Below are 24,651 nucleotides of genomic sequence, written 5' to 3'. Positions count from 1 at the left end.
GCGGCTTGTCAAGCAGTGTGGCTGAGAAGACTCCTAGCTATTCTTGCAAAGCGGGAGGTGCAGAAGGTGTCACTGAAGATCGATAACCAAGCTGCAATCTCGTTGTGCAAAAATCCGGTTCATCACGAAAGAAGCAAGCACATAGATACCCGGTTCCACCATATCCGGGAGTGCATTGAAGAAGGGTTGATCGAGGTTCAACATGTGAACACGAAAGACCAACTTGCCGATATTTTCACCAAGTCCCTCGGTCGACAGAAGTTCATCGAGATGAGGAGGAAAGTCGGAGTGCAAGAAGTGAAGTCAAGCAACAAGATTAAGGAGGTGAATGTAGATGTTAATCATGTTGCTCATGTAGGATTAGGAAAGAAAGCCAAACCGAGTCCTAGTAGTATTAGGATTCCTAGTCCTAGTCTATTTCCATAGTCCCTTGTGGACGTGTATAAAAGACACCCTAGGGGTGTTGATTGTAACACCAGAAAAACGAAAAGCAATACAAAGCAAAGGCTCGACACGGGCCTTTAGCCATCAAATCCATCGATCAGTTTTATTCGTGTCGCTAGTTACGCAAGTTCCGTCAAGTAGCCGGCCGAAGAAAGAATCGCGTAGGCACGCCTGTACAGCTGCATACGCACGTTCAAAAGCCAACATTCCCTCTATAAATAGGAGCCTTGTGTTCTAGGATTTCCATCAATCCAACATAGCCATTTCTCATTCTTCTGGAGAAATTAAAGCCAAGAAGCCAACCATGGCACCCAGCAAGAGTATTAAGAGTGTGGTCATTTGTGTTCTCATACTGGGTTTAGTTCTGGAGCAGGTCCAGGTGGAGGGAAAAAGTTGCTGCAAGGACACGTTAGCTAGAAACTGCTACAACACTTGCCGTTTCGCGGGTGGTTCCCGTCCAGTCTGCGCAGGTGCTTGTCGTTGTAAAATCATAAGTGGTCCAAAATGCCCTAGTGACTATCCTAAACTGAATCTTCTCCCTGAATCCGGTAAGAGATATCATTGTTATTCTTTTCAACTTGTTCATAATGACCTCCTAACATGAAATTATTTACATACTTATTGTTCAAATTACTTTGGCAGGTGAACCAGATGTCACTCAGTACTGCACCATTGGATGCAGGAATTCTGTCTGTAACAATATGGACAATGGTAATTTTAATTTACCACATTTTTATATTTTTTATTCATCTCATAGAAAAAATTTGTGTTTTAGACATACATAACGTCAACTATTTTGTAACAGTTTTCCGTGGCCAAGAAATGAAATTCGACATGGGACTCTGCAGCAACGCATGTGCCCGTTTCTGCAATGATGGTGCAGTCATTCAGTCTGTTGAAGCCTAATCATGCCTTCTTGTGCATGATTTCTATGGCCAAGGTCGTATTGTCATTTTGTCTTGAATAATCTTGATACCATCAGCTGTATCGAAGGAAATGTATCATCTTACTTATGCATTTCTGTTTTTCCCTTGTTCCAATAAGGGTCGCCACGATGAATCTATTTGTACCCTTGGCTTAATATAAAAGTTCCATGGATATATTATGTGATACACTACAATTTTCAAATTTTCCGATGTTGTTTCATGTATATCAATCGTTTTATATTAAGTCCCAATGTTTTGAGATTATATTTACCTTTGAACATATGAGCTATCATGTATTTACCGTGAAACTTTTTTCTCCACTAAATATTAATGAGGCGTTACACGATATAAAGGAACTCAAAGGGCCATCAATTGGCTAGTCGAACAGAATGTTGCTAGCAGGAAATTAATGGTAATCACCAACATGTTTTGCGTATTTTAGGACAACTATGATCACTAAGGGAGGAGGGACGGTCGGTGGAGACATATAACTTTGATTGCTAACTCGTTAGGCCACGACGAGCGTATATAACCACCAAACTGCCCCTTAAAATTTGTAAAATTCTAGTGTTCTAGGGAATTTCTATACATTGTTTGGCGATGACCCAAATCGTCACACAATAATGATATATCCAGCTATATTTTTGTGTCGATTGTATTTCCTTTTCAGCATCTTCAATCTAACATTATAGACTGGTGCACCCTCATATTTGTAGCCTTGTAAAAGGGAGATATGGATTTGGACTACAAACCAAATGAAAATGAGAGTATGTTCATAGAGTCACTTTAAGTAATACTCCAAATAAAAAGCACAGTGACCTCGACTGTGTTTCGGTCACAAAACTGATCAAGATTAGTTACTGGAGATAGTTCTATGCACAAACCAACCCTAATAATACTCATAGTTTGTTTCTTGTTCACTGAACGTATCTATGATAATACTTAAGAAAAACTTCATGTGACTCTATATACTGGGGCATCTCACACGTATATATTTCTTTATTCTGAATATTGTTTACCGAAAATGTCAATGGGCCTAGATTTAATGAAGTGCGGGTATGCAATATAAATTTGTTTCTTTGTTTGAGAATATGTATCTAGGGTATTCACATGCTAGCACACTCAGAGGTATACTGGACCAGAATGAGGTTGAGGCCGCTTTCATGGTATTGGTAGTGGCTTGTTGCCGCCTTCTGCATGTCTTAAGTATCACTTCTTATCATGTCTTAAGTATCACTTCTTATCATCCGCCTTCTGGACCATGTGCCTTAAGCCAATAATGCTTTTCCCCTTCAACAAAACGCAAGACAGGCAAAGGCTAGTCGCAAAACAAAACAAAAAGTTTGCACACCTAGATGGGGCAATGATGCTTTCATCCATAATGTTTTCTTTCTCATTTGAATGCGATTTCCTCTTTTGATTAAAGTTTCATGCAGTAGTTAATGGTAAAATGGAGTACTACTTGGGTAGCTCCCGTGGTCCGTGGGTCATGATTTACTTAATCGGATATTTTTGTGAAAGATTCACTCCTCTATTATTTTTGAAAAGTACCACTCCATCTTAAAATAAGTGACTTAACTTTGTACTAAATCTGAAGGTAGTAAATGATGGGCTGCTCACATGCAACAGGGCGGATGCATGGATCTGTACAATAGGGATGCCTGAATACTCGTGGTACACGAGTATACCATAGGCAAGGATGATGTGTGCTAATCTCGTTATGTATAAATAAGTTACGCCATCAGGGCCGACAGCGCAATCACTTGTAAAAGCATCCCTAGCAGATCCCGAAAAAAAGCATCCCTAGCATACCCAGAATAAAAACATCCTTAGCAGATCCCGAATAGAGAATAGAGACGATAGATTTTTTTTCTTGCCACAAAGGGATGATAGAGATGTGAGAGACAAGAATAAAAGCATCCCTAGAAGATCCCGAATAATGCCCCGACCTGTAAAACAACCGTAAAAATACGAGTCCATGCGGAAAAAGTTACCCGATAAGACCCCTCAAACGCGTGGGACCAGTAAATATTTTTGCGGGGCGCGGCAAAATTCCCACCCCAACCCGCGAAAACGCAGGTTCTCCCCTTCACCCTGTCAGTGCCCTGTATATATCAGGTTCGGTTGACAGGTGGGATATTTCAGCCCGGGCTTTTCCCCCGCCCATCGTCGTCGGGCTGCCGCCTATGACTCCTGCCATACCAGCTGTCGGGATCACGCTGGCGGGTCGCCATCACCCCGGGATTGACCCGTACCCCTTCTTGCTGCCTCGGCCGGTCGAAAAGTTGCATATCGGTGACTGTTTGTCGTGCCTGTGGGATCTGACATTCCCGGCCACCACCGGCTGCGCCAAGCCATGGCTTGGTCGCGGAGCACTCCGCAGAGTCCTAGAAAAGCGCCAGCGCCGCATGCAGGTACTGGATGTACTCTAGTCGTCATCGTTGGTTTTCCGGCAAGGCCTCGGCCGACCGTCGACCAGGCTCGGTGCTCGTGCAGCGGCTCGCCGGCTTGCCGATGCCGCTCATACAGTGCGACGACTGCACAGAGACAGTGTTGTGGCTCACATCTAGCTAGTATGCGACAACACCTCGAATGTGTATTCTTAAAATGCAATAACGACGGTTTATGTCCTTCTTTCCGGTCCTCAAAGATTTGATAAATCATTACGTATCCAATGTCTTTGTAGAAAATAAAGAAGCAAAAAAAATGTGTTTTCATGCTCCAAATTAAAAAGCAAATAACAGATTTACGGGTCGGTGGCGGACGACGACCGAGAAGCCGTTTTTCCATAAACCGTAAACGACCTTTTGGTTCGCTGATATATGGGGTCTGCTAAAGATGCTCTAAGGGCTGCCGGATTGGTCATCAAGGAATTAGTGAGTTGGTCAGAATAATATTTTTGGAAATATTTGTTGCTTAGTAGTTATTACAAAACATATTTATACTTAGGTTGAGTCATCATCCATACACTGAAGTACCGAAGTTGCACTTAGATAGTTCACAAATTAGTATGAAATTTTACTGTCCTACTTCATGAAAAAGTAGTTCACAAAAAGTAGGATTCGTATGAAATTTTACTGTCCTACTTCATGACGATAGTAGCTTCTCTCTAGGAAAGCATAGATAGTTCACAAATTAGTATTCACAATAAAAAATGATTTTAATAGAAAATCTTGCATAAAATATGCTGTCTAAATTGGACAAACAATATGCCCTCTTTCACTTGGTCGGTAAGCCAGATGGAACACTGAAATTTAATTAAGTCAAGAGCTTGGTAAGCCAGATACAAACACTCAAATCTACATCACCTTTTACTAGTTTAAGTCACCATTTTAAAATCTAATTAAGTAATCATTTATAAATCTCAGTAACCAGCTCAGCCATAAATTAATAATTAGTATGCACTGCATTCTACTACTATAAAGGATGAGGTGACAAGGCACTCCTATATGATTTGGTCACTCGTTTTACTTTATTAACCAAATTCAAGGTCAACAAAGACTGCATGGAAAGGTTGGGACTGAAGGCGCATCAGAGTACACCACCATGACGAGTAGCTGCATTATCCTGTCCAAGAGCGGGTTCAATGCTTGTTTAAAAAACTACCTCTGGCTTCTCCATTTGAAGAAATGGCGTTGCTGCCTTCTCATTCATGGACGATAGGAATCCACTATGCCATCGCTAGAGAGAAAAGAGAGAAGAGAGAATGGAATTTGCATTGGTTGCCTATTGGAGAAAGATGACAACAATCAAAGGCAAGTTAATTGCCATCACATGGTCGACGTCGCCTCTTTCGTTGTATTTGGATTAATTGAGTACAATAGGTACTTAGTGTAATTTACAAAGATATAGAATTTGCGCATGGTACTTTTTTGTTAAAAAATGGAAGAACAACCTTTTCTACGGGGGATGCCACATATGTGGTGGCTCCCTAAAATGTAATCAATAGTCTTGCGTGATTCACGTATGAGTTTGGCGTCTATTGGCATGCATTATTGCTGCCCATACTATGATTGTATATTATTGATTATATATGCAAGTAAGTACAAAGTGATGGTCCATGTCATCAATTTAATAGCAGCTTTATGCGGGACCGCAACATACATTTCTACCAGTAAGATTGGTAACTTTTAAAGAAAAATGTTATTCGGGCATCTTTTTGCATTTTTTGCGTTGGTATTTGGGTTTAAGATATTTGTTTTTTCATGAATGCTTTGTTTCTAGCAACTAGACAAATGCGGGAGTCCTACAAAGAGACAAATAAAAACGTGAAACACGCACAAACATAAAATCTAGATCAACAAGTGTACTAAGAGACGAATGCATACGTGAAACATGCAAGCCAACTTTCTAGGCTCCTTATCATGTTGGTGTTTCAATAGGGATGGGAGGCTGCGTCCTACTAAAAGATCTAAGCAATAAGACTTCCATATAATAAAAATGCAAAATTGTTTCGGGTGGTTGGTGGTTCATAATTTCTCTTAAGTTATTAGATATCTGAGCATGGGCTCTGAATTTTTCAGATGGTCCCTATATGGTCTGGACCAGCGGGTTGACATGTAAATGTGATATAGTACTCTAACCTAGCTATATATCCATCTATTATCTACTAAAATAAAAATACGAATATAAAATAGGGAAATAGGCTAGAAAATCAGACATTAACTAGCAACATATGACCATTATTTAAATGATGTATGAAATAGTCTATGGATATAAAAGTTTCATAATTATTACTTACATATGACCATTATTTAGTATGCAGAAGATTATTGACTGCACGGTGGCAAGAAAGAGATGAAAACAAAAGAGTTATTTAGTAAACATAAGGTTGTTTTTGCCAGTGCATGTAACTAGTATTCAATTACTGCGTGTAGTGATTAGTTGGGTAATGGGTCTATTACCAGCAATACACTATTCAATCCATCCAGTAAGGGTTGCTGTAGCCAGCAACGATGTTGTCTTTCAGCTCACCTCCATTATTGTGGATCACGGAGTCATCACCTCCATTATTGTGGATCACGGAGTCGTCACCTCCACAATTCTGGACCATGCGTCAGTTTTTGTAATGAGGGTGCAGCCATTCAACCCGTTGAAGCCTAATCATGCATTCTTATGCATGATTTCTATGGCCAAGGTCGTATTGCCATTTCATCTTCAATAGTATTGGATACCACCGGTTGTATCAAAGCCTATGTTGCATCTTACTAATGTATTTATGTTTCTTACTTGTTCCTATAAGAGTCGTCACGGTGAATCTATTTGTACCCTTGGCCAATCAATATAAATGATTCATGCATATATTATGTGATATATTGTAATTTTTACATTTTTTATGTTGTTTCCTCTAAATCAATCCTTTTAAATTACGACCATGTGTTTTCATATTCTATTCAACAATCAACATATGAGCTATCATGTTGTTACCATGAAAGTTTTCTCCACTAAGCTTTAATTAGGTATCATAGATATAAAGGAACTTAAAGTTTGATCAAGTAGCTAGTTGAACAGAACTCGAAATTTAGAATAGGAGGATGGAGTGACAGAAATGATAGTTCCTCGGTTGACAAGTTCTCACATAAGGTCTAAATATGGAGCCAAGAGGAAGTTATGGCTATGCTTGGGTATTTACCCTAATAAATCTTAGGATTTGTGTATTATTTGCTAAAAGCACAATCAAAGTATATGTGAGTCATTGGTCTCTCATGACATAATATCTTACTTGGGAAGGCAAGCAATTTAATTTATTTTCTACAGAAAAATATTGGTTGGAAACAATTTTTCATCATATACATGAATCCAGATTGCTGTGTAAGGATTAAGGAGGATAACTATGTAGCTCGCAAATCACGTTAACTAGCCATACTTTAAGCGTGTGAATCCAAAAATAACTAGCCGGACGCCCCCACCCCATTCACTAGCCTTTATAAAGTAAGCTCAGTATCTCTTACTCCATCCGTCCCAAAATTCGTGTCTTAGATTTGTCTAGATATGAATGTACCTAGTCATGTTTTAATATTTAGATACATTCACTTTTAGACAAACCTAAGACAAGAATTTTAGGATGGAGGGAGTATTTACTAATTGGACGCACCTTTTAAGGATCTCTCATTAATCCAGATCATCAAAATTAATTACACCATTGCATTGTGGAATTAACGTTCAAGATAAAAAAGAAAACGTACGTAACGCGGATGAGCCCATGCCACAAAAAATAGGCATCTGATATGTGAAACATTCCATTACTGTTTTTTTATAGAAAACACAACAACACGTACATGTAGGACTAAACCAACACGTACATGTAAGAGTCCTCCATCTCCACGTTCAAGTTCTAAGCACTAAAAATACACGTGCCTCTATCTGCCTACAGAAAAAGTAAACAAATATGGAAAAAAGTGTCCACGTCCCAATTGTGGAAAATACAAGTTCATGTTCCATTCAAAAATAAAAAAACAATACACTAATTTTTCCGGAATTGTTTTTCAGTAGCACACACAATGAATAAAAAGGCCTGTATCCCGATTTCCTGAAAAACACGTGCATGTTCCCCTCAAAAATGAAAGAAGACACATATTTTTTTTTATCAAGCACCACGTTATGGGGAATAAAGAGTTGATGCATGATAAAGACCCATGTAACCACGTTATGGGTTGGGAAATCGCACCATACAAAATATTAAAACAGAACATATACATAAAGTTGCATGCCCAAAATAATATATATGAATACAAACCCCGTAATTTTTATTGTTATTTCAAATAGGTGTATTTTTCGCAACCATGCCCACTTAAATTGTAAATTAATTGGTAATTGTTTTCTAAGTATTACGGTATACTCAATTTTTTAATTCGATACACGAGAGATACATTCACAATTAAATATTCTTCAGTTAAAGAGTAAGCTCTAAGCAATGCACACAGATGTGATGGAGATTAAGTAAAATGCAGAAATAACTTTGTTTTTCTTTGTCTGAGTATTTTTTCCCATGTGAATGAAGTCGAATTGTGGTTGTGCTATATTTACACCGAGCATGACAAATCAATACAATCTTAGATAAACGAATTGAACACAAAATGGAACACACATTCACGCAAAAAGTAGTCGGTAGAATAATATTTCGAAAACATGTTGTACTTCTTCTGATAATTTCAATTTATTTAATGTTTCCATTATTTATATATGCATCATCATTGGAGAAAAAACAAACCCATGTGAGCCACTACATCTTGATTAGGGGACTCGATCATCATGAATCCCTTTTGTAAATGTATATCCGAGGAATAATATATCATGGCCAAACTACATTTTTGTTAGCCAGAATATAAATTATTTTATATTATATTTTTGTACATATTTTTGACTCTTTTATATGACAAAATTTAATTATCTTAGTAGTATGCAATTACTGAACAATGTTAAAAAGGACTATATCATAGTAATATGGAATTCTGAACAATGCAGAAGCACGGTTTGATGACTAGTTAACCTAATCCAACAACACTTGATTAGTATGATAGGATATAAAATTTCAGCCGTCTGATGCCTAGTAGTGCACGTTGATAAAACCACATATAGTCATCCTTGCGAAATACCCGTGTAGTTGTAATACTCATGATGCCATTGAATGAGTCTAGTACATCCATCAATTACTGATGTGCATCCTGCTGGACGCTGGACTAGCATGAAGATGTGATGGACAAAATAATTGACGAATCTTAACTACGTTGTGTGTCGATTTTTTGTTTGTGTTATTAAGATCTATGTTAGTTCCCACAATTTGCTGGTTCCGTACAAGTTTAGGCCTACGATCTTCAATAATTGCAAGGAACCACCACACGTGTGCCATCACTTGTAAACAAGCTAGTTTTTATTCCGTTTTTGAAAGCACCGCCCACAAATTCTATAATTGTAGACTGCACAGGCCCACTCATTTCGCTTTATTAACAAAATTGATGGTCAACAAGTATTACACGGAGAGGTTGGGGACTGGAGGAGATTACGAGCAGTTACATGCCGGCTGTTGGATGTCCTTCTCCACATTAGCATCAGAGTTCACCGCCACGACGAGCGGCTGTTTTATCTTGCTCGACAACGAGTTCAAACTAGAGCAATGCTCGTTAAAAAAATCTACTTCTACCATCTCCAGTTTAAGTATCTTTCTCCAGCATGGCCGATAGGAATCAACTATGCCATCGCCAGAGAGAAAAGAGAGAAAAAAGACTGGAGTTTTCATGGGCCGCCGATTGGAGAAATATGACAACCAACAAAGGCGCTTTAACGGCCATCACATGGTCATGGTCGTCACTTTACCTATTTTTTGGTTAATTGAGTCAAACATGCAATTGGTGTAATCTGTACAGTAATAGAATTAGCTTTTTTTGCAAAAAACAATAAAGAACAAACTTTTTTTCCGTGAGTATGGTAAGAAAAAATGTTATTCAGGCAGGCATTTTTTGCGTTGGTATTTGGTTTTAAGGTATTTTTTGCTTCATGAATATTTGGTGTCTACCAACTAGACAAATGCGGAAGTCCAACAAAGAGAATAATACATACGTGAAACATGCACAAGCATCCAACCTAAATCAACGGGGTACTAAGAGACGAATGCATATGTGAAACAAGAAAGAGAGCCTGCTACCCTCGTTATCATGTCGTTGTTTCAATAGGGGCTCGGAATGGCGATGGACGGCTGTTCCTACTATTAAGATATCAAAACAATAAGACTTTCATATAATAAGAAATGGAAAATTATTCGGTCTTGTTGGTGGTTCATAGTCCCGGTTGGTAAGGGCCTATAGCCCCGGTTTATCAACCGGTACTATTAACTTGGGACTAAAGACGCCTCTCCCTTTAGTCCCGGTTTGCTACAAACCGTGATTAATACCTTTCCACGTGGCTCGGATTTTTAGTCCCGGTTGGTAACATCATCTGGGACTACAGGCTATGGTGATTTTGGGTTTTGAGGTTTATTGTTTATTTTTGCTTTTTATTTTCTGTTTTCTATTTAATTATTTTTCATTTAAAACATATCTTACGCTTGTACATATCGTACATGTTATGCATATATCATAAGATATCTCGTAGGACCAATCATATATCATAGAATTTCGAGAGGGGCCATATATGTGCATGCGCATATTATATAACACACCCATATATATATACAATTTGGTATATATAATTTCTACTACAACTTGCGGATCCATTACATGCATGCATTAATTGGTGAACTGGTATTCTCCTTTCGGATCTATAACCTGCTCCAACAAAAATCCCAAAAATTAATCTTTGAAACGCTCGTATGCATTCCGTTCGGAGGAGTTCCTCCCGCTTCTCCAAAATCTTTTAAATAACAAGATCAATATGAATATTTTATACATGCGTATATATAGTAGGTGAGGCATGTCGCACATACCCCGATAGTCGCCGCAATATTCACACTTCCAATATTCATCGTTAGACATTTTCTGTTTTAATGTGGTAAATGTGTAAACAACAACCGTGACACTATATCGAAAGAATTCACACTCCCAAGCACTCCATATGTCCTAGTTTCTAGCACTAATCATGACGAAATTCACGGAAATTTTCGGCATGACCATTGCTAAATAGTGGACATATGGTGCGTCTGAAATTTGCCGGAACGGAAATGAATCAACATTCGGGCAAAACATAGGCCACTCGCACATTTCGACAACACTCGAATAATAATGTGCACTACATTTCAAATACAACATTTGCTAGATGCCAGGTAAGAAAAAACATGAGCTTAATTTTTGGTTTCTCACCAACTTCAACTCTTATTAAGCTTCTACTGTCTAGAAAAATAAGATTTATTATTTAAACCAAAATTATGCAAGAGGTGTTTCTTACTAAGTCTAAGTACTTGAAATCATCAACCTTTAGGTAAACAACACCAACAATTTTAGATGATCAAGGATCATCTGACGAGGGTTATTTTCCCCAAGTTTAGATGACCAATGATCAACATGGCATAGCATGAACTAAATCCATTTATGTGGTCACAAACAAGGAAGAAGTTGTCTTATCATTTTCATTCTATATAAACTAATAAACATACTACTCCCTATGTCCCTTGTGGAATAAACATGTGACTGTCCAGGCATTCATTGAAATATACATAGATGCGTACAAATCTAACAATGTATCTTTGATAATGACCTTTTGCAGGGTTGTGATGCCTCCATCTACATGGGTACGAGGCCGTGAACAAGATCAAGGCTGCTGTGGGGGCTTACTAGAGCGGGAGGGGGGCGGTGACGACGGCGAGGGAGGAAGCGGCGAGGGGGGCGGTGGCGCGACGAGGGGATGGGGCGGTGACGACGACGAGGGAGGCGGCAGTGATGACGACGGTGATGGTGAGGGAGGCAAGGGAGGCAGCGGCGGCTTCAGATCGAGGAGAGGGGGGTGGGGGAGTGGGGGAGTTAGGAAATTTCGAGGCCGCAGTGTTAACTAAACATAGTAGTAGCGTTGGTTCCTAAACATGCGCTACTGCTATTGAACTTAGCAGTAGCGGTGGTCCAAATCCTGCGTTGCTACTACAGCTACTGTGGCTACGTCGTTGGGCCCCTTTTATCAGTAGCGCTGGATACTACACAGTGCTACTGATATTGAACTTAGCAGTAGCGGAGGTTTAGGAATGCCGCTGCTACTATAGCTACTGCGGTGTTTCCTGTTTATCAATAGCGCATATTATGAGGCCTGCAATACTGCTAAGGACATTAGCTGTAGCGCTGGGTGATATCCATCGCTACTTCTTAATAGTAGCAGAGCTTTCTACTTTCCAGCGCTACTAATAGGCTCCTAACTATAAGGTTTTTCCTAATAGTGACACAATGCAATAATGATTGAAATTACCGGTGGAGCATGAACTTTAGCGACATGTACTCATCATCATCTATTCTTAGTGAGTCCAGTACGTGAACGGTTCCCTCGTCAACCAAAATGACTAGTAGGATCTAGTGGAATCTGTGTTGTATAAGAGGGCATGTATGCAACTTATCAAGCACTATACGTAAACATAACATTGATCGAGTAAGCAAAGCTGAATTTATAGTATAAGACAGTAACACTCACCTGAAGTTGTGAGGAAATAATATTTTTTCATTATGACTTGGTTTCTCCAAAAACCCGAACAAGTGATCCTCTCTATCTTTTGGGAATTCTAGTACCGCCTTCTCAAAAATGCAATTTGGTTCAATGAAGCCAATGCCAAATGCTCCATCTTTTTTCGTTTCAAACATCTTTATTCTGCATAACACCACACACAAAAGAATAAAGTAAGGATAATTAAAGGCAAATGAACGAGCCGATGATCTAGGGACTTAAATTACAGAAAGAAATCACTTACAGATAATAGCAACTGACGATAGATTTGTCGAGTACGTCTTGATTGTATAACTGCCATAATACTGGATTGTCAATCCACAAATCTTTTGGAGTGAAGAAATGCTCTTCCTTCACATTCACCACGAGGGATGTACGCCCGAGTTCTGATTCCTTCATGTACCAGGTATGGAGTCTGTAAATTTGCGTTGATAGCTGCTTCACAAGCTCAGGCCTGACGAGAGGTTTCTTGGGTTGAAATGTCCATACTAGTTGGTTATCCCCTTCCATCGTGGGAATGTCCTTGTTGCCTAGAAGTTGTAAAACAGTGACACCGGCCTCTCCAGCCATCACTTTAGCAACATAGAGATCGACTAGCTCATTGGTACCCACCTTGACTGTTCTCCCATCTAGGGAATTGTTCTCCTCCTTTCAGTAAGGAGCTTCCCCCTCGTTCGCCCTTTTTGATGTGACTTGATAACAGAGCGGTCATAGTTTGATATAGTCCTCTTCGCAGGCGGAGGGTCCGAAAGATTGGCCAGAACGCGCTTGACGGTTTCCAGAGGTATCTCCTTTGGCGGGGGCTTTCTGTTGGCAAAATAGGCCCGCAACTCAGCATCAACTGTCTCGTCTCTTTCCTCCATGGTTTTCTCGCAAGCCCGCTTTGGCGGGGGAGGAGGGGTGTGTCTCCACCTTGGCTTATTCGGCTTTGGACTCTGGTTCTTCATCAGAAGATGAAATGTCCGCCCGGTGGCGGGTTGGCGGGGTGGAGTCGGCTGACGCGGTGGTGGACTCGCGCTGGGCTCCATGCCGGGGTGGGATGTAGACGACTGCCGTGGTGGCAGAGAAGCGCCAGGCTCCATGCCGGTGTGGGATGGAGTCGGCTGACGCGGTGGCGGACTAGTGATGCGCTCCGTGTCGGGCTGGCGAGGTGGAGTCGGCTGACGCGGCGGACTTGGAGGAGGATTCGGTGGCCTTGGAAAGATGACGCAATCCTTTCTCCATAAGCACAGACCACGTAAGACTTCTTGCAGTGTCTGTTGCCCTTCACCTCCAGGAACGTCGAGGTCTGGTGACTCATATCCTGGCATTACTTCATCCACCCCGAGACGAGCATAGCCAAGTGGAATCGGAGTGGAATGGAAGGTTGCATCAGTGGGATTTGTTAAAGGATAGCCGACCGCTGCCTTCATGGATATGTTCTTGAGTTTCATGTGTAGCTCACAACTTTGCGTCCATCTGATTTCATCCAAGGGGTAGTGAGCGAGCAAGGCATCGTTGGCAAGGACCCCCGTGGAAACCATGCTCATTTTCAGCACCGATGAGATGGTACTATCCAATGTTGGATTTGCTGGTTACTCTGGCAGCTGAGGCGTCCTTTGCTGGCTAAGCGTGTCGATCTGCTCCTGCTGTCGCATGGATTTGCATTCCAAATCCGCAAGCCGGTCAGCATCCTGCTTCCTGTTCGCCGCCACCCAATTCTTGTTTCTAGAACGTATTTTGTAAGAGTCGCTCCAGTCCTTCCATTTGGTAGGTTGTTCCCGTCCAGTGTGCGCAGGTGCTTGTGGTTGTAAAATCATAAGCGGCCCATCATGTCCAAGGGACTATCCTAAGTTGAATCTTGTCCCTGGATCTAGTAAAGAAATATAATTTTTATTCTTCCCAACTTGCTGATAATTACCTACTAATAGGAAATTAATTATTTGCATACTTGTGGTTCAAATTACTTTTGTAGGTGAACCAAATGAAACTGAGTAGTGCACAATTGGATGCATGACTTCCGTTTGTGACAACATCGACAATGGTAATTTTAATTTACCACAAATATTTTTATTTTACCGATAGAGAAAATATTGTGTTTTAGACATACATAACTCAACTATTTTGTAACAGTTTTCCGTGGCCAAGAGATGAAATTCGACATGGGACTCTGGAGCAACGCATGTGCCCGTTTCTGTAATGATGGTACAGTCATTCAGTCTGTTGAAGCCTAATCATGCCTTGTTGGGCATGATTTCTATGAACAAGGTCGTATGGTCATTTTCTCTTCAATAGTCTTGATACCATCTGCTGTATCGAAGCAAATGTATCATCTTATTTATGTATTTCTGTTTTTCCCTCGTGCCAATAAGAGTCGCCATGATGAATCTATTTGTACCCTTGGCTTAATATAAAAGTTCCATGGATATATTATGTGATACACTGCAATTTTTTAAATTTCCGATGTTGTTTCATGTATATCAATCGTTTTATATTCAGACCATACATTTTGAGATTATATTTACCTTTGAACATATGAGCTATCATGTTTTTACCGGGAAAGTTTTCTCCACTTAATATTAATTAGGCGTTACACGATATAAAGGAACTCGAAGGGCCATGAACTGGCTAGTCGAACAGAATGTTGCTAACAGGAAATTAATGGTCATCACCAACATGTTTAGCATATTTCAGGAGAACTATGATCCTTGTGGTAGATGACTACTCGAGATATATGTGGGTCATTCTCCTACGATCTAAAGATGAGGCGTTTGAAGCGTTCAAGAAGCTGAAGGCTGCAACGAAGATGGAACATAAGTTGAAGGTTTACGCTCTACGGACAGATCACGGTGGAGAGTTTACGTCGAACGGGTTCAATGACTACTGCGAGAAGATTGGCATAAAAAGTTTCCTCACGGAACTTTACACGCCGCAATAGAACGGGGTCGTTGAAAGGCGCAATTGAACTGTCGTTGATATGGCAAGAACCTGGCGGGGACTTTTTGGGGAGAAGTTGTCTCGACGGCGGTCTATATTCTCAATCGGACTCGTATGAAGCAATTTACGGACGTAAGCCAAATGTGTCTAATCTACGGACGTTCGGGTGTGTGGCACATGTGAAGACGACGGAGCCGCATCGCTCAAAGCTTGCCAATCGAAGCACCAAGATGGTGTTCATCGGATACAAGAGGAGTTCTGGCACCAAGGCATACCGCTTTTACGATCCACAAACCAAGCGTCTACGGATTTCACGTGATTTCTTGTTTGAAGAAAACCAAGCATGGAATTGGAGTGCCGCAGCCGATGATGCTCCAAACAGTAATATATTCAAAGTTGAATTTCCAGCTGACGATGATGGAGAAGAGGACGTCCAGGTGGTTGGCAATACACCCAACCAAGGTGACCACCATGGTAGTGATCATCATGGTGCCGACACTGACGACGACACACATAGGTCGCAAGAAGATAGCGACAACGACGTGCACAACACGGACGGAGATCTCGAGGACAACATCGACAATGAGGTTTATATTAACGACGACAATCAAGATGATGGTCTCGGTCACGATGACTACGTCGACAACGCGAATGTTGATGACACACCTGGGACTCAGCCGTCTTCCTTAATTGCTTCAACACCGACACAATTTGTGTCGCCTCCTTCGCAAGCCACAACGGACTCCTCGGGGCCTCGTCGCTACAAGACACTCAAGAAAATCTACAAGTACACAAAGCCAGTAACGCTCGAGTACTCCACACTATGTCTATTCGGAGTTAAGGAGCCGGCGAACTTCGTAGAGCCGAGCAAAATTCCTAGTTGTACGCACGTAATGGATGAGGAAATGAAGGCGATTGAGAGCAACGACACGTGGACTTTGGTAACCCGACCTCCGTACCAAAAAGCCATCGGTTTGAAGTGGGTTTACAAGTTAACAAAAGACATGGAGGGTGCCATTGTGAAATACAAGGCAAGACTCGTTGCAAAGGGCTGCGTACAACATCAAGGAGTTGACTATAATGAGGTGTTTGCACCGGTTGCTGGACTCGAGACGGTGAGAGTGCTCCTAGCTTTGACAACATAAGAGGTTTAGAAAGTTCATCATATGAAATGAGATCTAGCTCGTTAATCAAACGAGATCTAGCGAATCGATCCGAGCTAGCTCGACTCGGCTTGAATTCCATCTGTAATTCCCTCCGTACCACAATTCCATCCGACAACAAATATTTAGGAACATAGGAAGTACTACTTGGGTAGCTCCCGTGGTCCGTGGGTCATGATTTAGTTAATGGTATATTTTTGTGAAAGATCCGCTCCTCTATGATTTTTAAAGAGTCGTCACACAAGTAGCATTGAACCATCCGTGGACAACCTGTGCTCTGCTATTTTGGGTAATGGATTCATCACCTCCATTACTGTGGATCACGGATTCATCACCACACTGTTGTGGAGCATGTGCGCTCATCATGTGGTGATGTGCCTTCTCTAGCGTCCAAGGAGCATCCTGTCTTGAAACTTGGTTGCTCAGTACAACACATATTATATATTGCCACGTGGCCATGTTTGTAGAGGGTTCACGTGGTCAAGGCGGCGAGAAATTAGGGCGGAGTAGGAGTTGAATCGCAGCGGAGCTGTGGCGGAGGAGGATAGGGTTTGACCCGTAATTGTGTTGTGCAACATCATATATGCCGGTTGGAGGGGTCTTTTTGCGGGCCGCGGTAAAAAATTACGGGCCGGATGCGTGATACGGGTCTGTTCGGGCCATCAAAACAGGTCGAACCCGTATACTCGCCGGAATTTTGCGGGTTAGGCCCTTTTACGGGGTCTGCTAGAGATGCATTAAGAGAATCTCTAGCAGACCCCGTATAATGCCCCGACCCGCAAAATAACCGTCAAAATAAGGGACGGGCGGAAAATGCTGCTAGACCAGACCCCACAAACACGTCGGGCCCGTTAATTGTTTTGCGCGGCGCGGCAAAAATTCTCCCTCAACCATCAGTGTAACGGGGTGGGATGCCTATCCCAGCTCGCCCTTAATCCGCAACGAGATTTGGAGTGACGGAAATTTCTGCGCGTCCGTTCCCCGCTCCCCCACCTAGGCTGCCGTTGCCCCGCCCACCGCGTGCTCCGGACCTTCTTCCCCGCCACACTTCATTTCCATGGAAGCCTTCCATCCGGCATGTATCGTCAACGTGGAGGTCGCGCACGTGCAATCCCATCCGACGGATCTTGTCGCCGGACATGTCGCCCCCGCCCTAGCCCTAGTCACCAATGCGACAGCCTGCAAGCGGCAAGGCAACATTGTCGTGCAGGGCGGCATTCCAGTTGGCCCCATCAGAAAGGAAGGCGCGCCAGGCGCCACCGCTACTGCGCGATCTTCCCGGCCGCCGACGGGGAAGATGAGCAAGGTTTCAGGCGTGAAGCGGAAGAAGGTTCCTACGAAGAAACCTTCGGCCACTCCATCCGCCCGGCGAGGCCTTGCCCCGACGGTGCCTTTCTACGACACTTCTTCCAGCATAGGCGAGGTGTTCGATGAAAGGGCCGGAAGGTATGCATCCTCGCTCACTTACTTTTTGCTTCGATTTTTTGCCATTGTGGTAGGTAGTGATGTGCTTTCGCTCAATGTAGTGGTGGTTCCAACAATGTTCGAAAACTAAGACAAGTGGGCGTTGATTGACAGAGAATCCCCACCGAAGAGACGTTCATTGACGGACATGGATGAAGATGATGATGGCCCAAGAAACTTGCACAAGCCCCATGGTGAAATAAAGACAAAAGAGAAGATGAAAATGGAATGCGAAGACTCGACCTTGCGGGACAAGATAGATTCCATGCTACAATCAAATAAGGTATTGCTAGCGAAGTCTTTGGAGGCAAAGATAGAGTTGGTAGAGAAGAAGTCACGAGAGAAGCAAGAGAGGGTGAAATTTCTCAAGGAAGTTGAGGAGAGAAAAGCACGTGCCGCTGGGAACAAAACCATGGCCAACCTTCTTGCCGAAAAGAATAGAATCTTGACTTTGAACTGCAATGACATGGACGACATCAACAAAGAATGGCAATGATATGATAATGATACAAATCTTGAAGAGGAGGAGGCTTGCGTGTTACAATGGCGGCGAGGGTTTCTCGTCTGGAATCGGAACCAATTATTTCGGTGCCAGTAGGGACAAGTGCCGAAGTAGGAACAAGTGCAGGCAATGAATTCGAGGGCAGCGATGTCCTAAATGGTGTAGACTGAAGAACGGCCAGGATGCATGAAGTCCTGTTGCATTTGTCTTTTAAACTATGCTATCATTTCGCACACGAACTATGTTTTATTGTTTAAATTCGACTCATTTACTAGAATCGTTGTCAAATTCTAACTATGTTTTATTGGAAGGTTTTTCGGTTCGCGGGTCAACGCGATGGCGCCCGAACAGACCCGGCATTGACGACCCATATAATAGCATCTTCTACGAATATCCTTTTAAACCAGTCCCTCTTGGGGGATCTGCCTCTGTCGCACCCGCGCTGGCCCACAAAAAAACGTTTTTCACGAACTGTAAACGATTTTTACAGGTCAACAATATACGGGATGTGCTAGAGATGCTCTAAGCTACTTGGCGGTTTGCAATGACATCTTCTGAAGCCCCTTCAACAAAACGTGAGACATGCAGAGGCAAGTTGCAAAACATAGCATTGAACCATCCGGGGACAGCCTTTTCTCTACTATTGTGGGCCATGGATTCATCACCTTCATTATTATGGATCACGGATTCATCACCACACTCTTGTGGTCTTGTGAACCATGTGCGCCCATCTGTCTTGAAACTTGGCTAGTGCATACATATTATATATTCCCACATGGCTAGTGCATACACTGTAGTACTGAACCTGCACTCTCCTACCTAATATTCACTCTAGTACCTTCTATCTAGGAAAGATGAAAAAAAATCACGAATTAATATTCAGAATAAAAATAGTTCATTTCCAATCTGAATCTTGCATACAATATGATGTCTAAATTTGGCAAACCATATGCCCTCTTTCACTAGGTCGGGAAGCGAGATGCAAGGCTGAAATTTAATTGAGTCACCAGCTTGGCAAGCCAGAGGCAAACACTCAAATCTAAATCACCATTTACAAATTTACGTCATCATTTACAAATCTAATTAATTCATTATTTACAAATCTTAGCCACCAGCTCGGCCATGAATTCATAACTGCACCCCTCGTCTAGTTGAGTAAAATAGGCATGAACAGGTGTGACACTTGCAGAACACGTATGTGTGACACGTGTGACACATGCAGGAACATGTATATTCATGACGTCCTATTGTTGCAGATTTGCACTAGCAGATTTCCATCCCTCTATAAATAGGAGTCTGGCGTTGTAGGATTTCCATCAATCCAACATAGCCATTTCTCATTCTTCTAGAGAAACTAAAGCCAACGAGCCAACCATGGCAATCAGCAAGAGTATTAAAAGTGTGGTTATTTGTGTTCTCATACTGGGTTTAGTTCTGGAGCATGTCCAAGTAGAAGGCAAGAGTTGCTGAAAGAACACGACGGGCAGAAACTGTCAAAAAAGTTGCTGCAGGTTCACCATAGACCTTGTGGTTGTAAAATCATAAGCGGCCCAACATGTCCTAGGGACTATCCTAAGCTGAATCTTTTTTCTGAATCCGGTAAACAGATATCATTTTTATTCTTCCCAACTTGTTGATAATTACCTACTAATAGGAAATTAATTATTTGCATACTTGTGGTTCAAATTACTTTTGTAGGTGAACCAAATGCGACTGAGTACTGCACAATTGGATACATGACTTCCGTTTGTGACAACATGGACAATGGTAATTTTAATTTACCATGTTTATTTTTATTTTCACCGATAGAAAAAATATTGTGTTTTAGACATACATAACGTCAACTATTTTGTAACAGTTTTTCGTGGCCAAGAGATGAAATTCGACATGGGTCTCTGCAGCAACGCATGTGTCCGTTTCTGTAATGATGGTGCAGCCATTCAGTCTGTTGAAGCCTAATCATGCCTTCTTGGGCATGATTTTTATGGCCAAGGTCGTATTGTCATTTTGTCTTGAATAATCTTGATACCATCAGCTGTATCGAAGCAAATGTATCATCTTAGGTATTTATTTCTGTTTTTCCCTTGTTCCAATAAGAGTCTCCATGATGAATCTATTTGTACCCTTGGCTTAATATAAAAGTTCCATGGATATATTATGTGATACACTACAATTTTTAAATTTTCCGATGTTGTTTCATGTATATCAATCGTTTTGAGATTATATTAACCTTTGAACATATGAGCTATCATGTTTTTACCGTGAAAGTTTTGTGTCCACTAAACATTAATTAGGCATTACGCTACATAAAGGAACTTGAAGGGCCATCAACTAGCTATTCGAACAGAATGTTGCTAACAGGAAATTAATGGTAATCACCAACATGTTTTGTGTATTTTAGGATAACTATGATCACTAAGGGACGAGGGGCGGTCGGTGGAGACATATAACTTTGATTGCTATCTCGTTAGTCCACAACGAGCGTATATAACCACTAAATTTCCCCTTAAAATATGAAAATTTCTAGTGTTCTAGGGAGTTTGTATACATTTTTTGGGGATGACCCAAATCGTCACACAATAATGGGATATCCAGCTATATGTTCGTGTCCATTGTATTTCCTTTTGAGCATCTTGAACCTAGCATTGTAGACTTGTGCGCCATCATATTTGTGGCCTTGTAAATGGGAGATATGGCTTTAGACTACAAACCAAATGAGTATGAGAGTATGTTCATAGAGTCACTTTAAGTAATAAAATATAAATCAAAATAAAAAACGCAGTGGCCTCGGCCGTGTTTCAGTCACAAAACTGATCGAAATTAGTTAGTGGAGATGGTTTTATGTACAAACCAACCCTAATAATACTCATAGTTTGTTTCTTGTTCACTGGATGTATCTATGATAAACCTTAAGAAAAAATCTTCATGTGACTATATACTGGGGCAACTCACGCGTATATATTTCTTTATTCTGGATATTGTTTACTGAAAATGTCAATGGGCCAATATTTAATGAACTGCGGGTATGCAATATAAATTTGTTTCTTTGTTTGAGAATATGTATGTAGAGTATACTGGACCAGAACTAGGTTGAGGCTGCTATCATGATATGGTTAGTGGCTTGTTGCTGCCTTCTGCATGTCTTAAGTATCAATTTTTACCATCCCTTGGACCACGTGCCTTAGCTACTTGGCCATTCGTCACGTGCAATTGTTGGTAAGCCAATAATTCTTTTTTAAGCCCCTTCAACAAAACGCGAGACACGCAGAGGTAAAATGATGTCGCAAAACAAAACAGAAAGTTTGCACACCTAGATGGGGCAATGATGCTTTCGTCCATAATGTTTTCTCTCTCATTTGAATGTGATTTCCTCTCTTGATTAAAAAGTTCATGGAGTAGTTACTGGTAAAATGTAATTAGTTTATTTGGTCATAACAGAACTGAGGGAGTACTACTTGGGTAGCTCCCGTGCTCCATGGGCCATGATTTAGTTAATGGGATATTTTTGTGAAAGATTCACTCCTCTATTATTTTTAAAAAGTATCACTCCATCTTAAAATAAGTGATTCAACTTTGTATTAAATCTAAAGTTAGTACAAAGTTAGTACGTGTTTGGTAACTGATGAGCTGCTTGTATACAATAGGGATGCTTGTATACAATAGGCATGGATGATGCTGGTTTAGCTGCCGGAACATGTGTGCTAAATCCCGAATAATGAGACGATAGATATTTGTGCCATCTTACCGGAAAGGGACGATAGATATGTGAGAGACAAGAACAAAAGCATCCCTAGCAGATCCCGGATAATGCTCCGACCTGCAAAATACGGGTCCATGCGAAAAAAGTTACCCGATTACACCCCTCAAACCCGTCGGATCCGTAAATATTTTTGCGGGACGCGGCAAAATTCCCACCCCAACTCGTAAAAATGTAGGTTCTCCCCTTCGTCCCGTCGGTGCCCTGTATATATCGGGAGCGGTTGATGGGTGCGACATTTCAGCCCGCGTCTTTCCCCCACCAACCGCCCTTGGGCTGCCACCTATAATTCCGGCCATACCAGCCGTCGGGATCACGTCGGCGGGGCGCCACAGGCCGGTTGTAAAGTTGCATATCGGCGACTGTTTGTCGTGGCTGCCGGATCTGACATTTCCGGCCACCAGCGGCTGGGCCAAGCCATGGATTGGTCGCGGAGCACTCCGCACAGCCCCGGCAAAGCGCCAACGCCGTATGCAGGTACTGGTTTGTCCTCTAGTCGCCACCGTTGGTTTGCAGGCAAGGCCTCGGCCGACCGTCGACCAGGCTACATGCTCGCCCAGTGGCTCGTGGGCTTGCCGATGCCACTCATAGAGTGCGAGGACTGCACAAAGACAGTGTTGCGGCTCACATCTAGCATGCGGCAACACCTCGGATGGGTATCTTCAAATGCCATAAAGACGGTTTATATTCTTCTTTTCATTCGGCAAAGATTTGGTAAATCATTATGTATCCAATGCCTATAACTCATTTACGTAAACGATTTTTGCTGATTGGTGATATATGGGGTTTGCTAAGGATGCTCTAAGGGCTGCAGGATTGGTCATCATTGAGGAATTTGTGAGTTGGTCAGAATAATTACTGCTGACCATCATGTGGTGTTTTGCCTTCTCTAGCGTAGAAGGGGCAACGTGACTTGGAAATATTTATTGCATAGTATTTATTAGACAACATATTTATATTTAGGTTGAGTCATCATATTTAGTGCGTACACCGAAATACCGAAGTCGCCCTTAGATCTACGCTGCTAGATATGAAATTTTACTCTCCTACTTCATAACGATAGTAGCTTCTCTCTACGAAAGAATAGACAGTTTCACAAATTAGTATTCACAATAAAAAATGATTTACAATGGAAATGTTGCAAAAAATATACTGTCTAAATTGAACAAATTATATGCCCTCTTTCACTTGGTCGGTAAGCCGGATGGAACACTAAAATTTAATTAAGTCACCAGCTTGGCAAGCCAGATACAAACACTCAAACCTAAATCACCTTTTACTAGTTTAAGTCACCATTTAAAAATCTAATTAAGTCATCATTTATAAATCTGAGTCACCAATACAGCCATGAATTAATAATTAGTAGGCACTCCATTCTACTACGATAAAGGATGAGGTGACGAGGCACTCCATTTACTTTATTAACCAAATTCAAGGTGAACAAGGACTACAGAGAAAGGTTGGGACAAAAGGCGCATCAGAGTACACTACCATGGCGAACATCTGCATTATCCTGTCCGAGAGCCCGTTCAAACTACCGCAATGCTCGTTTAAAAAACTACCTCTAGCTTCTCCATTTGAAGAAATGGCGTTGCTGCCTTCTCCTCTATGAACCATAGGAATCCAGTATGCCATCGCCAGAGAGAAAAGAGAGAAGAGAGAATGGAGTTTTCATCGGTTGCCAATTGGAGAAAGATGGTCGGCGTCGCCTATTTTGTTGTATTTGGGTTAATAGAGTACAATGGGCAATTAGTGTAATTTATAAAGAAATAGAATTTACACATGGTGCTTTTTTGTTAAAAAATGGAAGAACAACATTTTCTACCGGTGATGCCACATATGTGGTGGCTCCCTAAAATGTAATCAATGGTTAATCAATAGTCTTGCGTGGTTCACGTATGAGATATATTGGCGTCTATTGGCATGCATTATTGCTGCCCATACTATGATTGTATATTATTGACTTAGATATGCAAGTAAGTACGAAGTGATGGTCCATGTCATCAATGTAATAGCAGCTTCATGCGGGACCGCAGCATACATTTCTATCAGTAAGATTGGTAACTTTTAAAGAAAAATGTTATTCAGACATCTTTTCGTATTTTTCGCATTGGTATTTGTTGCTTCATGAATGCTTTGTTTCTATCAACTAGAAAAATGCAGAAGTCCAACAAAGAGACAAATCAAAATATGAAACACGCACGGACATAAAACCTAGATCAACAGGTGTACTAAGAGACAAATGCATATGTGAAACATGCAAGACAACTTTCTAGGCTCCTTATCATGTTAGCGATGGGAGATTGCGTCCTACTAAAAGATCTAAGCAACATGACTTCATATAATAAA

General features: G+C 41.5%; 1 protein-coding gene across 2 annotated transcripts; it reads left to right on the top strand.

Moving 5' to 3' along the window:
• The first annotated feature begins 679 nt into the window (after positions 1 to 679).
• LOC123404334 (leaf-specific thionin DB4-like) lies at positions 680 to 20,710 on the top strand. Of its 2 annotated transcripts, none has more exons than XM_045098258.1 (3): positions 680 to 992; positions 20,244 to 20,312; positions 20,404 to 20,710. In XM_045098258.1, the coding sequence occupies exons 1-3, from the start codon at positions 749 to 751 to the stop codon at positions 20,502 to 20,504; spliced, it is 414 nt and encodes a 137-aa protein (XP_044954193.1). In that variant the 5' UTR covers positions 680 to 748; the 3' UTR covers positions 20,505 to 20,710. The 2 variants fall into 2 exon arrangements, with proteins under 2 accessions (XP_044954193.1, XP_044954192.1); XM_045098257.1 differs by lacking the exons at positions 20,244 to 20,312; positions 20,404 to 20,710 and adding exons at positions 1,087 to 1,155; positions 1,250 to 1,572.
• The last annotated feature ends 3,941 nt before the right edge of the window (positions 20,711 to 24,651 follow it).

This window comes from Hordeum vulgare, chromosome 6H (genome assembly GCF_904849725.1).
Source record: "Hordeum vulgare subsp. vulgare chromosome 6H, MorexV3_pseudomolecules_assembly, whole genome shotgun sequence".
Classification (NCBI taxonomy): Eukaryota; Viridiplantae; Streptophyta; class Magnoliopsida; order Poales; family Poaceae; genus Hordeum; species Hordeum vulgare.
This window is presented reverse-complemented; position numbering and strand designations above follow the sequence as displayed.